The 18,306-nt window shown below is 39.4% G+C and overlaps 1 protein-coding gene across 3 annotated transcripts; it reads left to right on the forward strand.

Moving 5' to 3' along the window:
- The first annotated feature begins 3,083 nt into the window (after positions 1 to 3,083).
- On the forward strand, positions 3,084 to 13,703 carry dhodh (dihydroorotate dehydrogenase). 3 transcript variants are annotated; one of them, XM_017477917.2, is made up of 9 exons: positions 3,084 to 3,187; positions 4,206 to 4,418; positions 5,528 to 5,727; positions 10,359 to 10,441; positions 10,540 to 10,727; positions 11,409 to 11,522; positions 12,310 to 12,463; positions 12,933 to 13,092; positions 13,185 to 13,703. In XM_017477917.2, the coding sequence occupies exons 1-9, from the start codon at positions 3,170 to 3,172 to the stop codon at positions 13,282 to 13,284; spliced, it is 1,230 nt and encodes a 409-aa protein (XP_017333406.1). In that variant the 5' UTR covers positions 3,084 to 3,169; the 3' UTR covers positions 13,285 to 13,703. The 3 variants fall into 3 exon arrangements, with proteins under 3 accessions (XP_017333406.1, XP_017333407.1, XP_017333408.1); XM_017477918.2 differs by having other exon boundaries at positions 10,543 to 10,727; XM_017477919.3 differs by having other exon boundaries at positions 3,119 to 3,187; positions 4,168 to 4,418.
- The last annotated feature ends 4,603 nt before the right edge of the window (positions 13,704 to 18,306 follow it).

The raw sequence follows: 18,306 nt of genomic DNA on the forward strand, positions 1-18,306 counted from the left end.
TACATTAGTGTATAGGCCTCATTTTTAAGCTGTCAATGTTTATCTTGTGGAAATCCCAGTTGTCCGAGATGAAAAGTGTATTTCTGAATTAGGATTGGAACATATGAACATTCGGTACATTGTCATATCACTGTCCACGACTATATTACAATAAAGAATAAATGAAACTGATATTTCTATATCATCCCTGCCTGTTTTCATTCTGGCTATAGGTTACCTTTGATTTCATATGTGACACATAAATGCTGCTGTAAATAACATTTTTAAGAAAAAGATCAAAGGTTTTTGTGACAATTTTCACATTTCAATATAGAGAACAGTGTGTTCAATGGTAAAATGAACTTATTTTGTATGCATATTATCAATGAGGAGTTTCCAGTGCTCCCTCCTTCTCTGCACTGCATGTGACGTCGGTGATGCGCACATCTCAGTCAGGAAGTTAAAGGTTATATACGTGCGTATGGGTGTGTGTGTGTGTGTGTGTTTGTGATTTTACCCTATTGTCAATACTGCTACATTCGTAGATCTGTATTTCTGTTTGATGCTGAGGATCTTATCCTGACACAACTTGTATACAGGGTGAATTCAGATACAGTGCCCTCCACTATTATTGGCACCCTTGGAAAATATGAGCAAAGTTTGTCTTTATTGTTTAACCTTTTGATTTTTTATTCAAACTTTTTTTTTTACAAAAATACTCTGCTCTCATGGATATCGAACAATTGCAAACAAAACACAGGTTTATTAAAAAAAAATCTTTGTTAAATATAGGTGTGCAACAATTATTGGCACCCTTTTAGTCAATGCTTTGTGCTACCTCCCTTTGCCAAGGTAACAGCTTTGTGTCTTCTCCTATAATGCCTGATGAGGTTGGAGAATACATGGCGAGGGATCTGAGACCATTCCTCCATACAGAATCTCCCCAGATCCTTCAAATTTCAAGGTCCATGCTGGAGGACTCTCCTCTTCAGTTCACCCCACAGGTTTTCTATGGGTTTCAGGTCAGGGGACTGGGGTGGCCATGGTAGGACCTTGATTTTGTGGTCAGTAAACTATTTTTGTATTGTGTTTGATGTATGTTTTGGATCATTGTCCTGCTGGAAGATCCAACCATGGCCCATTTTAAGCTTTCTGGCAGTGGCAGTCAGGATTTCATTTAATATTGATGGAGTCCATGATGCCATGTATCCAAACAAAATGTCCAGGTCCACTGGCAAAAACACAGCCCCAAAACATTAAAGAGCCTCTCTAATAGCTACCTCTCTGTGTGCCAAAACCACCTTTTATCTGACCATAGAACCCGATCCCATTTGAAGTTCCAGTAGTGTCTGGCAAACTGAAGATGCTCGAGTTTGTTTTTGGATGAGAGTAGAGGCTTTTTCTTGAAACCCTTCCAAACAACTTGTGGTGATGTAGGTGACTTTGGATTGTAATTTTGGAGACTTTCTGACCCCAAGATGCAACTAACTTCTGCAATTTTCCAGCTGAGATCCTTGAATATGTTTTGGCCACTCGAACTATTCTCTTCACAGTGCAACAATATAGACACACGTCCAATTCTAGATTGATTCATAACATTTCCAGTTGACTGGAACTTCTTAAGTTGTGCCCTGATGGTGGAAATGGGCATTTTCGATGCTTGTGCTATGTTCTTATAACTACTTCCCATTTTGTGAAGCTCAACAACCTTTTGCCGCACATCACAGCTATATTCCGTGGTCTTACCCATTGTTATGAATGACTAAGGGAATTTGGTTTGTGTGTTACCTCATATTTATACCCCTGTGAAACAGGAAATCATGGTTGAACAATTTCCTGTGCCTAGTCACCCAGGTCTACTAAAAAAAATAAAATATCAATGGGAATATAGTTCAAATATATTTTTCTCATATCAATTCATAGGGGTGGCAATAATTGTTGCACACCTATATGTAATGAATATATTTTTATTTTGGATAAACCTGTGTTTTGTTTGCAATTGTTTGATATCCATGAGAGCAGAGTATTTTTTTTATAAAACTTTTGAACAAAATATCAAACAATAACGACAATTTTTCCACAGTCTTCTTTGCTCATATTTACAAGGGGTGCCAATATTAGTGGAGGGCACTGTATATCGGGCCAGTTTTTGAATTTCCACATTGTCTAAGCTCTTTTGTCATAAGTAAAACTAAATACCCAACACATGATACATTTCTGAAATCCTCAAGGTGTTCTCTATCTACATGGGAAGGAAACATGTTTCATCATGTTCTAAAGAAGGATATTTGACCCATTTTTAATGATGTTTGGTCGTTCAGTCCAAGGTCAGACTGTTTAATGCTCAGAGATATAAAGAAAAACCCAAAAGCTACACACCAGAATATTCTTGAGATGTTAGGCCATCAGTCCAGGAGTTTAAACTGGGTCCAAATTGGGTCATACAACAGGACAATGATCCAAAGCACACCATCAAATAGAAATCTGAATGGCTAAAGAAGAAAAAAATCAAGGTGTTGGAATGGCCAAGTCAAACTCCAGACCTCAACTCCATTGAAATGATGTAGTGAGATATTAAGAGAGCTTATAAAGAAAAAGCCCTCAAACATCATTGAACTGAGGCGATGTTGTAAAGAAGAGCGGGGAAAATTTCCACAACGACGAGAGGCTGATAAACTCCTACAGAAAACGTTTACTTCAAGTTATTGTTGCTAAAGGTGGTTTTACATGTTACTGAATTATAAGCTGTATTTATTTTTTCTCAAATGCTTTCTGAATGTTGGTTTACTGTACTTTTTGCAAAAAAAAAGACTACATACTGAAATCTGTTGTGCTTTTTATGTTGTCACTTGAGGTTATTTCTTTGTATATAGAGGTTGGTGAGCATGACAGGATTGTTATTTCGATAGATTGAATTGAAGGAGGATGTACTTTCTTTTTCCCCTGAACCATTTGCTCAGTTTAAAAAATAATAAAATAAAAACCCATCAAGGGCGTAGTTTATTATAAATATAGACCAAAGTGACATATTTAATTATTAGTTTGTTTCTTTAATTACACGTTTAATGCAATACGTCACTTTGGACTAATACTACAATGCACGCCTTATAAGTGGCAAACATCGCGAGAACTCACGAGAGTTAAGTCAAATCACGTGACTACCCATCCCGTGTTTACAACGTGAGTGATCATGGCCGGGCAGCTGAAGGTAATTTAGCATTCAGGATCTAAACAACTACAACACTACAAGAATACCAGAAAAAGTGCGACAAATACTATAATGCGATATATAAATATTATATAGCATGACGTGTTTAACCCGTGACTTTTACCAGTTCAGACTGAATATTAGACATGATGAGTTTTCCCTCTCAGATTCTCTTCTATCGTGTGTTAATTCATGACTAATTCACGACTTTCACAATTCAGAGGCTATGAACGGTGTACTTTGAGAAGTTGTGAACAATCGTGTCACACACGCAGACATTACTGGTGCTGATGAATGTCCTCTTGCCATGTGATTGCTGCCCTTCTGGGTTCTGCCTTGTGCACATGCGCAGTATGTTGGCGATTTATTATCGCGATACTGGCCTTTTGCACCAGCGATATCGCAGTCTGCAATATGTAAATGATGAGAGTTTTACAAATCAAAGCACTTTTATGATATTCTGAGATAATCCTGATTAATTCCAAATGTTCGTGAAGAATACATTCATGCGATCAGAGAGATGTGAATAGTTTGGGTCCTATTTATACAGGACGTGGATAGTAGTAAACTGTCAGATTTTCCTAAATTCATCCATTCATCCATATTCGTGTTCCTGTCTCACGCCCAGTTTTCCTGGATTGGGCTCCCGGTTCCACCATGTCCTTGACCAGAATAAAGTGTTCACTGAAGAATGAATGAATGAATGAATGAATGAATTAGAACACACCTGAGGCCACTGAGGTATAGACAGTAATCCCTTTTAAAGGATATAGTGCAGGATAATGTGTAATGTTTAAAGGAAATGTGTTGCGCTATTGACTGGCAGTTTCCTATTGTTACTATAGTTTGATCCTTCCTTTCACTGTTTTACCTGTCAGAAGTCATTGTCCAAGTCTGAGACATATCGACGAAATATGACCATGAACTGCTTTGTTTACTAATATGGTCATAAAAATCAGGTTTAATTTCCTTCTTTTCAGTTTAGTCATCCAGACTCCTTTTTTCCCCGCCACCACAGGAGCGTCTGAAGGACGCTGTAAAGATCCTGGGATGTGGCAGCACCTTATTCCTGGGATACCTGACCGCAACCGGGGACGAGCGCTTCTACGCTACCACCCTCATGCCCGTGCTGCAAAGACTTGTGGGAGCAGAAACAGCTCACGTCATGGCTGTGCGGTTACTCAGCCTGGGCCTGGTGCCCAGAAGTCGCTACCAGGATCCTGCATCACTGGTGAGTGTACAAAATGTCCTTAAATATCGCTATTACTATAATTATTTTAAAAGACTAGTGTTAGAATAGCTGATGTACTTTTTAACAGCCTGATGCTTGGATTGTGTTCTGCTTCAGTTATCGATGGAATTTTTTTTGTCCCAAGCTTTCGATACAATTTGACATGCATCATGTGACAGTTTGTACAAAGTAGGCCTGTCACGATAATTACATTTTCGACTTATCGTACGATATATTTTTCTGACCTATTTCCCATTGTGTTTACATGCGTGTTTGTTTACATAAGAGTGAATGTCACCAACATTTTAGCCGTTCGCACTGTCAAATTAAAATTCCAACTTGGAATATCCGTCGAATTTAAGATAAAAACGCTCATTCGAAAGCAAAAACTGTCTGCATTCGAGTTTAAGACGTGTATTAAGCACTAGCACCGATTTGAATGAAAACATACCGTGGAAAAAAAATTACTTGCGTGCAAGATATTAACAACGCACTAACAATGTTTTTTGAAGAAGAAAAATCTAGAAAGAATAGTTTTACTGTTTCAGATAATCCAGTTGGGGTCAATAATGTCGGGGATTGAGCCGCTTAAGCTGCGTGAGCTGAAGCGCTTCGTCAGCGGGTTAATTAACTCACCTAAACGCATCCTATACACATGTGAGATTAATCAGACATTTACACAACATAAACCTAATATTACAACCCACTTCTGCGCAAACTGACGCAAATACACACGTGAACTTGAATCGAAGTAGGGCGCCGGGTCGAACGGTAAGTCACGTCGTGAAGACGCTCTTTCAGTAACAACGCGCTAAAACACAGACAATGAACAACTAAAGCATAAGGAAATCGCAATATTGTATTCCCGTGTCTGAATGTTCTTAAGAATGAAAAGTTCATGGCTCTTTGAAAGGGTGTACTTGCATTATTATGCTCTTATATTATCATTATATCAGTTGCATAAAATGGTCTTAAAATGACAATAATGTCGTTAATTGCGATTATTTCTGGGACAGTGTATCGTCCAACAAAAGTAGTTATTATAACAGGTCTAGTACCAAGCCTTAGCAATATCAATCTAATTAGATATTTTTTATGTGCTGATCCAGGAGGTAAATGTGATGGGACGGAGGTTCGGGAATCCTGTTGGGATCGCAGCAGGCTTTGATAAGCACGGTGAGGCGGTGGATGCTCTGTATCGGTTGGGCTTCGGCTTTGTCGAGGTGGGCACGGTCACACCGAAACCACAGGAGGGAAATCCAAAACCCCGCGTGTTCAGACTCGAGGCTGACCAGGCGGTTATTAACAGGTATGAGGCAGCTTTGAGCTTTGTTCCCCTTCTGCAACGTCTGACACAATTTATACAGCTTTCTGCTGCTTGGCCTGTCACATTGCACTGCTTAACTATTGCAGATGACCCAAAACGCAATAGTGCACCTGGTCTTCAGTCAACCAAAACATGTCTGCTCTAATCCTGTTTATATTGCAGTGCTTTTGAATCGAATCTGATTGGTCAGATGATGTCGATTAACTCCGACATCAGTGCCAGCTGTAATTCAAAAGATTTAACAATAGCTAAAAAGCATGCCGAACCATGTCCGAGGTGTCCAGGTGATATTTTGATGTAAATAATGAATTTAGAATGTGAAGTCGTTCAAACGGGCAGGAAAAAAAAAAAAGATCTTTGCATGTAGACGTGACTGGCTGCTAGGATTGTATTCTGCCGCACCTTTAAAGTGTCTTTGAGTAAAAGTGTAAAAGTGCCAAAAGCAATAAATGTAAATGTGGCTTGCTGAATTGGAAATGGGGAAAGTACAAGTGTGAAATGTCATGGTAACATCATGGTGATCTAGGACGTGGAAACCCATTTATACGCGTGTCGTTATAAGAGAAGCAAATTGAAATGAACCTTGGGTCGCTTATTGTTTTTAGTCTTTGGGTTAAGTTGTTTGGGGATATTTGTAGCTTCATGTGCCAAAACTTTTGGAAAAATTGCCTCAAATTTTTTGTGACGTCAGAATGGGCAATATTGTAGGTTCACAAGCCCTCATAAGCAAAATGAGTGTAGGATTTATGTAAATAAGATGCAGGCTATTTGAATAGTTGCACATGTACATCAGGATGCATTTGAGAATATTTTTACACAAACACGTCCTAGGCTACGAAATGAATGAAAAATTCCCGTCTGTGTGGCTTGGGACTAGCTTTGATGCACACTGGACACCACAATCATCCATTTGAGCAAGTTCCTCACAGGCAGGTTAAGTGGACGAGCCTGTGCTCTTGACGTAAACGAGCGCAATGTGTACACACTCCTGGTTTTGAATGGCAAATTCTCTCTCTCTCTCTTTGGTACGCATATTGCATAAGATTGGAAAAAGGTGCCCTTAGATGTGCGACAATCCCGAAATCTGAAGTCACGCAAAAACTCCATTTTTTTTTTTTTTACTTTCATCATAAGGTAATATTAGAATCAGCAGGTCAGTTGTGTAGTATCGCTAGAAAATGGTTATTTAGTTTGCTACAGTTAAAATTAAGGCTTTGTTAGTAACACATCTAGCAATTATTTCACAATCTGTAGCAGTTTAATGCAGTGAGGAATACAAAGCATTTAAATTTGCATGAAGCGATTATGAAAAATAAAAAAAGGGCAGAATTGAACAGTATACTCTTCCTTAAAGAGTTTTCCTCTTTTCTTGTTAAAGAGGACAAAATCTTTCACATATATATATATATATATATATATATACATACACACACACACACACACTATATATATATATATATACACACACACACACACACACACACACACACACATATATATATATATATATACATACACACACACACACATATATATACATATATATACACACATATATATGTGTGTGTGTGTGTGTGTATATATGTGTATATATATATATATATATATATATAATATATAATATATATTATTTTGATCAATATTGAGATCTCAATTATGATATAAAATCAATAATGATTTTAGGGACAACATATATTCATTGTACTTTCACATTTAAATAAACAGGCCGCTGCTTTCACCTCCATGTTGTGCTACATTCCTGCTAATGTCCAAATCTTTGCATCAAATTAGACTGGTCCTTAAAGCGCATCATCTCGTAGACGCAAAATATAAATAAAAGTGTTCCCAAAATATAGGATAAGTAAAAATGCCATCAACCAAATGAAAATATACATCAAATATAACAATATGCAACTAAATGAAAACAATTCAGGCGAATGCAGAAAAGGCAATAACAGTGTTTACCGGAGGAGAGACGCAAGACAGTTTCTTTTACGAGAAAAATTTAGGAGCACATTTGAAGCTTAGTGTGTTTTTTTTAAAGAGATGGTAGCGTTAATGTGCCACGTTATAACACACACGTAGGCATGAGAAAACCTGAGCTTATCAATTATGACAGAATTTCGGAAGATAGTGTGGGATCAATAAAAGATGGCGGTTTGTGAGATCGGGAAGTTGAGAGAAGCAGATGATGTTCAGTGTTACTCGTCATCATAATGGCTTCTCTGCAGTATTTCCACACTTGTGCGGTTGACTGAGGAGATGAAAAGCAGTGTGAAAGTAACTGTAGATGCATTTTGGATTTCCTGTAATTTTTATTCCGATTGTATTATACAACTCCGAACAGGTCACTCCCACCTTTATATAATAAATATTTAGTCACAGTCGCACAAAGTACTTCAGTCGCAAATACGAGTGAAATAGTCGCACTGTAGAGCCCTGAGTTGATCTGCAAAGTTTTTTCCCGTTCGGCGTGATGATGTTTAGTGCCCCCGACAACCTCTGTAGCGCCATTTAGCATCGTGCTAGCTAGTGTCATGATTTCCCCTCGCGCAAGAGCTGGAGCTCGCAGAGAAACTGGCAGCTCGAGCACTAAAATGCTGACCCCGTTTCCGGATTTTGGCGCTACAAAATGACGTCATCCCTGCACCGCCCTGTGTGATTGGCTGTAAGCGCTTGATTTGAGGACGAAGCGGAGGACGAAGTTTAAACATCAGTATCGCAGTCGATCATGTTCATTTAATCGTGGGCAGTCAATATCGTAATCCCGATCGATATCCGATTAATTGTGCAGCCCTAGTGTGTGTGTATGTATATGTGTGTGTGTGTGTGTGTGTGTGTGTGTGTGTATGTGTGTTTTTTATATATATATATATATATATATATATATATATATATATATATATATATATAAAAAATAAAATATGCGTATATCATGTGCCATCAGGGGTAATTTACCTTCTATGTAAACGTTTTAGGTAATTTATTTAAATAAAAATAGAAATCAGTATCTACTTTTACTCTTCAGCTCTGTTTTTTTATTATTATTTTTTCATTATTAGCAAAACTAAATATCATGAAATATTGTGGATCATAAATTCACTATCGGCAGATTATATTTTATTAGACCGAACATGTCGACTGTTCTTATAGTTATTTCATTCATTCATTCATTCAATCACTCCCAATCTGGCAACCCCACTTAAAGATATATTTTTTGCCTTTTCATCCATTCCTATTGTCCTGTATATAATGAAGTATGTTATATAATTAGCACTTGAGACAGATTGTATTATAAAACCGCTAGGAACTTAATAAAACTAAACAGCTGTATAAATATTGGCTCCCCTCTGTCATGCTCTTGCTTATGGAAAACAGTGTAATCTCATTAAAGACCATACAAAGCCCAATAGCAACACAAGTCTATACAGCCACCTCTTTGTCCTTCCTGTGTTTCCAGCCTGACATTAAATATCGCCTTCAGCTTTACAGTTTATTTGCCTCGACTCAATTGCTGGGGGGATTCTATTTGTTGCCATGGTAACCCATAATTGATGAGTCCTAACGACTCAGCGCAGCGATCACGGTCACTGGAGCTGTTTGCTTTGCTCGCATTTCAACAGCAATCAAAATATTGTCACGCTTTCAGGCGGAAAGGAAAAGACGTCAGCCGGTTTATAATTAATTCACATTACACTTTAATAAACTGTTGAGTCAGACGCACACGAGCGCAGGAGTGAGGCATAGGAAGGCTGCGTTTTTATGAGCAGAAACGTTTTCCCTGTGGAAAAAGTCAGCTACAAATGAAAACACCCCGTTATATTATATTTGATATTTTATTCTGATACGATTCAGTATCAGTATGTTTTTTTCATTATTCAGTATATATTAAGTTAGGAATAAAACACATGCGAGTGCTGTTATAGGAAAATAATCAACAATGGGGTGATGTGACTCACCCAGATGCCATGCAGCGTTATTAATACCACCCTGAAGCTGATTATTTGTCATCAACATCACATCTCAAAGCATTTTAATAGTCTTGTACCACAATTTTTATTTCATAAAGAATGGCACATCTTGTTTAAAAAAAAAAAAAAAATCCATTTATAGTTACTTTTAAATGTTATCACTTGCGCTATAGTGGCTGTAAACTTTCGTTCCTTCACCAGCCCCTCTTTTTTCCTCTCTCTCCTATGTCATGTTACCGAAGAACCCGGAACTCGTAACTCACTGACTGTTGTAAAGCACTGATGCTGGAGACTCCTTCTATAAGCGTTAAACAAATGTCTCCTTACAGAAAATATCACCTTGTCAATGATTCTGTTTTTCTTTAGTAAATAAACAACACGTCATTCATGCATTTGTTGTTATTATTATTATTATTATTATTATTAGTAGTAGTAGTAGTAGTATTATTATGTGAAATGTCTACCATACAAGTCCCTGTGAATGAGCTGTTACTATAGAAACGATAACGTATTAGATCAAGCGCATTAATATAAAACCGATAAAACCAGAGCTGCACTCTCGTATAAAAATATTGACTGGTATTTCATTAGTAATGATGTCATCACTAGTTATGTATGTATGTATGTTTGTGTGTTTTTCAGATACGGCTTCAACAGCTGTGGCGTTCTAGCTGTTCAGGAGAGATTAAAAGCCAGACAAGGAATTCAGTCTGAGCTCACTAAAGGTAAACCTGAGACATCCTATCGCCTTGCTATGAACATTAGAGCCAGAGAGCAATCGCTCAATAAGTCTCAATAAGCCGGAATTATTATACGATCTCAGCAGGCAAGCCACTGGGCATCAACCTGGGGAAGAACAAGCTGTCCACAGACGCTGTGGCTGATTATCTGGAGGGAGTGAGGACGCTTGGTCCCCTCGCTGACTACCTGGTAGTGAACGTGAGCAGCCCGAATACTCCGGGCCTCAGGGACCTGCAGGGGAAGAAAGAACTGCGCCATCTACTGGACAAGGTAGAACTGAGCTCGGTTACCGAATGCAAATGACTGTCCTTGTCTGTGAAGGCTTACCTGATGTAAGCAGGGCTGATTACCATCTGTGTTGCAAAAAAAACGTACATTCATACATGCATTTCTTAGGCTAATATTGTGGTTTGAAATGGACATGACATCACTCTTTTTATTATTATTTTTTCCTTCTTGTAATTATTTATTTTGTTATTCAGTGCTCAGTGTTTGTGACATCAGATATTTGCAACAAGAATAACAGAGACAAAAAAAAAACAAACAGAATGAAGGCGGGGGGAGTGTAGCAGCTCCTCGAGTAGAAAACAAATGTTCTGATGTCTTTGCTTAAAAACTCCCAGTCTGCGTCAAATACGCTCAGAACTGCGTTCGGACATTGCTCTTATGCAAAATAATTCATGAAAAAATCAATACACAAGCAAATGCAGCATCGTCCAAAAAATAAAACCCCAAACAAATCAGATTTGGTCAGTAAAGTTGACTGTTGGATAGATTAGATTTACCCTGTCTAGATATAAAATTGAAATTATGGTGTGTAACAGCTGGGACTGGATTTTTTAAAAAAATTGTCACCTGGGCAGTCGGGATATACTGTACAGTACACTGTGTCACTGTACAGTGTGTGTGTGTGTGTGTGTGTGTGTGTGTGTTTTTCGAATGCGAACTCAGGTACTGAAAGCGAGAGACACTCTGCAAGGAGCGACTCGGCCGCCAGTAATGGTTAAGATTGCTCCGGATCTCTCCCAGCAGGACAAGCAGGACATTGCAGAGGTCATCACAGAGGTCACTTCTTTCTTTCCACTTAATGAATAATTATCATTTTATAATTTTAATTATACATGTATAATATATACTACCGGACATTTACATAGTTTGCGTGCGGGGTTGTGCGCATGCAGGGTATTTTTATTTATTTATTTATTTTTTTATATAAAATCATATTCCTAAAAAAGTAAAGCAAATAAAATGCAGTATTCCATACCACTGCTGAATTCTCGAATCTGATTGGTTGACTCATTTACATTGATACAGTAGTGCCTGCTGTAATGATATTTAAAGTTTAAAACATGTCTCATCATTGTTACGGTGGAGTTTTCTGTAAGGCGGCATTTAGTTAGCGTTTATGGAAGGAGTCTCCAGTGTCAGCGCAGCATCAGAGTCTGAGTCAGAGGTGTGTGTGGTTTCTCAGTAACATCACATTTTTGTTTTATTAACTTCGAGAGAGCAACTTATACTGTAACATGAGTCAGTACAGGATGTTCCACAATATTAAATGTAATTGTAAACAGATAAAAAAAACAACAACTATGAAGCAGTGTTGTTTAATAAATAAGCTGTAGGCTTTGGAAACCTTCTTGGGTAGGAGAGCAATAAAGCACTTTGGAATGCACTGATATGGAAAAATATTCAACTTAAGGGTTGTAACAATAAATCCGCTTCGTGTTGGGCCACATGACACCAACTGATGGTTGATTTATTTTCCTGTAACAGAATGCCTCAAGTGTTGTTTTCCTTACCTTTTATCGCGGTTGTGTCTGAACTTTTGCTTTCGTGTGCTTTTGTGTGTTAGCTTGGTGTGGACGGTTTAATCGTCTCCAACACCACAGTGTCCAGGCCTGAGACCCTGCAGGACCACAACAGGAACGAGGCGGGGGGTCTGAGCGGGCAGCCGCTTAAAGAACGGTCCACTCGTACAGTACGGGAGATGTACACCTTAACGAAAGGTATAAATATATATATATATATATATATATATATATATATATATATATATATATATATATATATATATATATATATATATATATATATATAAAAATAACACATCCATGGGCAATAAATTAGGAGCTATTATTCACACACACCAATTAATCAAATCACTTCTTTTGTCCAAGCCATTTTGGACCACGTTAAACCCCTTTTGAGACATTATGTCCGAGATTTACGATAAATCCCTCGCGACATCTTTGCGTTATCACCAGGCTCAAAGGTCAACACGTATCCAAACATCTTATCTACATGTTTTTGTTCTGCGAACATTTAGCAAAGCATCCGTAATACGAAACGGAAACTTATTAGCAGTGGACCTTTTTATATTGTCTTTTATGTGGAGATTTGTGATGGAAATGTAAAAGTCTGAACACTGAAACCGTTTTTTGCGTAACTGGAAACGGGCATTTCTTCATGTTGTAGGGAAGGTGCCCATAGTCGGTGTAGGTGGAGTGGCTAGCGGACAGGACGCCCTGGATAAGATCCGTGCCGGAGCATCTCTGGTTCAGCTCTACACAGCGCTGGTGTATCAGGGTCCTCCGGTCGTAACCAAGATCAAAAGAGAACTGCACGAGCTCTTAACGTAAGTACGCTCTGCGGTTCCTGTTTCCGGCCTGTCTTTCATGAGGTGGTGTTTTTTATTATATTTTTTGAAATATTGTGTGTCTCTTGCAGGGAACAGGGATTCAGTAGTGTATCAGAAGCAGTAGGTGCTGATCACAGGACGTCTGATGGCATGACATCATCACACACCGAAGGAGCGACAGTGAATTAGGCTCTAAAGCATAGCTCATACGTAACTCGCCAGCTCAATGGAGTGTCTCAGACTGGTGTTCGGTGGCGGAGTCGGGTTTCCACTGTCAGATTTTCTCCTTTTTCTGATCGGATTTGTGGCATCAGACCACCGACGCATGAATCTGAGCTGAAATGTTATGAATGTGGGCCAGCATGGAATTGAAAGGGTCTGGGTATATGAGGTGACGTGATGAAACTCAATTCAAGTGCCAGCAGTGCGACCCAAGATGGAGTGCAAACTGTTTTGTGACTGACTTAAAAACAAAAACAAAACATACTTTTACCAGAGGACTTATTCCTGAAGCATAAACAAGCTGGACATGGACAACTTTTGTAAAGGTTTTGTGATGTGCCCTGTCAGATTTTTAGAATGTTATAATAATAAATATCATTTGAACACTTGTGGGGTTGCCATTCAAATTTCTGAGCTGTCTGTGGATAAATCTTTGAATAAAATGATCAGGTAGGGTTGCCAGGTCCAGTTTAAATATGGAGATAAAAAAATTTTTTTTAAAGGGTACTTTAAAAGTTAAAGCACATTCGCCTCACACCTCCAGGGTCGAGGGTTCAATTCCCACTGTGGCCCTGTGTGTTCTCCCTGTGCTGCGGGGGTTTCCTCCGGGTACTCCGGTTTCCTCCCCCAGTCCAAAGACATGCATGGTAGGCTGATTGGCGTGTCCAAAGTGTCCGTAGTGTATGAGTAGGTGTTTGAGCGTGTATGTGATTGTGCCCTGCGATGAATTGGCACCCTGTCCAGGGTGTACCTCGCCTTGTGCCCCATGCTCCCTGGGATAGGCTCCAGGTTTCCCCGTGACCATGAAAAGGATAAGCGGTATAGAAGATGGATGGATGGATGGATGGATGGATGGAGAAACTGAATGGCTGGCTCAATTGTGATACAACTTCTTACACAGACACAAAACTACTTCCTGAAAAAGTTCCCCCTCTTTCACTGTGATTTGTCCTTGCAGTCTACACAAAGTCTCAACCGGGTGCCACAATTGCATTATCTTTGAGATTTGGTGCTGTCATTTTTCTAAGGAAGGATCCAGTTTCCCTTCTTTCCTTCTCTGAGCTGTAGTGTGCAGTTTTGACCAATAACCCACAGTCACTTCAGCGAGCGCGTTATTGAAGATTGTCTGCCTGCCTTGAAGAGTCCTGCTTTTTACGTTCCCTGGATTGGATTGACAGATGAGGTCTTTGGCTGATTGTTGGTGTTGGTTTTTCTCTCCCCGTGGGGCAGGAGGTCACATGGAGGTAGAAACTAGTCTGAATAGTTTTAACATCCAACACCTCTCTGTGTGAAGTGGATGGTGAGAGAGTGTGTGTGAATATGAATTGCTTTAAAATTAGTTTAACCTTTTTTTGAAGTCTTCAAAGTAGCTTCAAGGATCTCAAAGATGTCAGAGAATTTTGTAGGCCTTTATTCGCTTCAGCTCAGCTCTTATGGCTCCGAAAGCGTCCTTCCCTTTTCCAGCTCTGCATTCAAAATGTCACTGGTAGCTCAGTGGTTAAGGCATCAGACTATTGCTCGGAAGGTCTAATCACAGCACCACCAAGCTGCCGCTGTTGGGCCCTTGAGCAAGGCCTTTAACCCTCAACTGCTCAGTTGTATAAATGAGATATATGTAAGTCACTCAGGATAAGGGCGTCTTCCAATAAAATGTAAGTATAAATGTAAAGATATCAGACGTGCTGGGGTGTGGGCGCAGCATCTGAAGCTGTTAGTAGAGCTGCCTGCTGGAAAGGAGAGTAAATGTCATTACCTTCCCTGTATGACATTTACAAAAGAGTTCTTCACAATTATAGATCTAGTCAGTATAAAGATATTCAATAAAATTACTCAGACACACGTTTGTGTGCCTTGTGAAGGACATTAGATGTGCTGCAGGGGCGTCAAGATAAAAAAAAAAAGGATGCGAGGAATTCGTAGACAAAGAGTCAGGACGTCTCCTGCTGAGAAGGTAACGTGACATCTTTGACACAGAGAAAAGAAAATCGAACATATTATTGTACTGTTTATTGGGTAGTTTTTTAATCAGTGCAGTTCAGTCCATAACCGTAAGATAATAAAGCACGCTCTGGACCCAAACCAGGTTAAATCGTGCTAGCTGATTTATTCATGCGTCCTGTGTACAGCCTAAGGAAACATTCAGACCAGCTGCTTCCTCATGGGTGGAATGTGCGCTGGCCTGATTCGCCTGGATTTGAAGACAGAACATCTATAGCATCCTCAGAGGTTCGAAACGGGTCGGAACCTAAGACCAGAGATGTCAAATATGACCCCGTCAGTTCGTCCACCTGGGTTTAAGAATAAGAGAGATGAAAGATGTGTGGCTTGTAATATCACAAATACAGAGATTCTCTAAAGATTTGCACCTTGCAAAAACAGTTTATCATCCTTGCTTCAGTGGATAATCACATGTAGATTTGTACCCAAAATCTGATGCTGGAATCATAAACCCTATCCTATGCTCATCCCAGGACTCTGTCTGCGATTATACCAGGATTCACTATCTGTGAAAAAACGTTAATCGAATCAAATTAACTGGTGTCAGTATGAGGATTTACTCTCACAGCTAAGGCTGGTTGTTGATGTTTGTTGCCTCCTACCAGCTAATCCAGTCTTGTACCGTATATTACTGAGCAATCTGTAGTGTTTATGTTCCTTACTGATTTTGAGATTTGGAAATGATTGTCCTGAGGATCACAGTAATACCACACTGAGACGAACTTTGCGTGATTTGTGTCTCAGATGGGGATTTGTGGCTGGAAAAAGACACTGCCTGAGGACTCTGGAGCAGATGCAAGCAGCTCAGCCTCTACTGCAGCCATCATTACATTGCATGATATGGTTCACATATCTCTATGCTATGTTATATTTGGTTGTACCATTTCTGAAAAAGGTCAGAATTTACGTCGCAGCAATAAATTGTTTTCAGAGTCAGTATGAAAACATTTTCTGGTATTTGTCAATAATAATAATAATAATACTGAGACTGATACCAAAAAGAGTACTCTATTAGATATTAATCAATTAGGGATGTCAGAACATTTCATTTAGCTCTGTTTACATCAATTGCTGCTATGTGCTGCTACATTACATCCATATGGATGTTGAAATCACCTGTAATTTATGCATATTCATAGTCAGTTAATGTCCTAGAAAGCAGTTCCCCCAAAATCATCAAGAAAACCTTTGTTAAGTCTAGGAGGGTGATAGATAACTAATAAAATAACAGATTGATCACCCCTGAGATGCACTGCAAGGTACTCAAATGTTTCAAATTTCCCCCAGAGAAATCTGTCTGCAACATAAAGTATGACAGTATAGACAGGCAACACCCCAACCCTTCTTATTCATTCTAGGGACACAAAAGAATTTAAAACCCTGGGGGTGGGGTCATTAAGTACAAAGTTGTTATTACTGTCGAGCCTTGTTTCTGTCAGGAAAAGAAAATCCGGCTCATATTTTAGAACAAGTTGGCTAATTATAAAAGACCACAGAGATGTGATTGTCCATCCATCCATCCATCCATCCATCCATCTTCTACCGCTTACTCCTTCTTCAGGGTTACGGGGAACCTGGAGCCAATCCCAGGGAGCATCGGGCACAAGGCGGGGTACACCCTGGACAGGGTGCCAGTCCATCGCAGGGCACAAGAGATGTGATTGTTCAGTATAATAATCACACCTTAATTAAATGACATGTATTTGAGGACCTCTTCTTTTTCCTATGGCCGGCGCCACCAAATATTGCAAATGGCCGAAATATTCTGAAAAGGAGCATGGTTACCTACATATCAGGTATGGTGTATCATTGTTCCGTTTAAATTTCTTTCTTTTTTTTTTTTTATTCATAATGTGCATCTCTTACTTGAATGCATGCATGAATGAATGCTCTACAGGCCATATTTTTTTGCTTTCGTTCATTTGCAGCCCAGCACACACGAACCAATCTTGCTAAATGGTAAAAAATAAAGGTAAATGGTGCACTTATATCCAAAGCGCTTTACACGGTCTCATTCACCCATACACAGTCACACACCAATGGTAGCAGAGCTGCCATGCAAGGTGCTAACTTGCCATCAAGAGCAACTTGGGGTTCAGTGTCTTGCCCAAGGACACTTCGGTATGTGGAGTCACGTGGGCCGGGAATCGAACCGCCAACCCTACGATTAGTGCACAACCCGCTCTACCACCTGATCCACAGCCGCCCAAGCGATTTGGTTATTTTGGTTGTTTCTACAGTATATGAGTCAGCAGTTAAGGCTTCTGTCATCAGATCTCTGTAAATCAAGAATACCTGCAAACGGAGGTAGTTTGTGGTCCAAAACCACAGGTAGCCTTTATTCAGTTGTTTTCCACCCACTGTATTTTGATTAAAAAACTGCATCTCGGCTTGGAAAGGAGAAGATTGAAGAAAACAGTGGATGACTAAATGGTGCAAGCTGCCTTTCCCTGTCGCCTTGCCAACTGCACTGTTTTTAAATAACTGATTTCCATAGTTGCCTAGAAAAGGAGTGTGACCATGTGAAAGCAGCAGCCATCAAGCAATGCTGGTGTGACCAGCTGCAAAGAATTACAAGACTGATCTGCATGTAATGCTGTGTTTACGGAGCGCAAATCGATGTTGGTTAACTCAAACAGTCCTAAAACAAATATTCCTCCATTTTAAATTCAAGTCTAATCAGTGTTCATTCTGTTACAGTATGTGATGTACCAATGTTTAAGGCTTAAGGTTTAAAAAGTCACATTTCACATTCTGTCTGGAGTGGCACATGACAAGTGGCTGTGCTCTGACAAGCCTCGAGTATCTTTCTGCTTATGATCAAGCTCACGCCAAAGTCACCTTGAACATCTTAGCACTTTGCCCAGTGCCTGCCTATTCAAAACTGTGATGTATGCAAATGTCTGAGAGCTTTCTTCCTTCCACTGGTGTTCTGAGTGCAAATTCTGTTTATTTCCTTTCCCTAAAAATAGCCTTAATTTATATGTCATG

This window comes from Ictalurus punctatus, chromosome 10 (assembly GCF_001660625.3).
Source record: "Ictalurus punctatus breed USDA103 chromosome 10, Coco_2.0, whole genome shotgun sequence".
In the NCBI taxonomy this organism is placed as follows: Eukaryota; Metazoa; Chordata; class Actinopteri; order Siluriformes; family Ictaluridae; genus Ictalurus; species Ictalurus punctatus.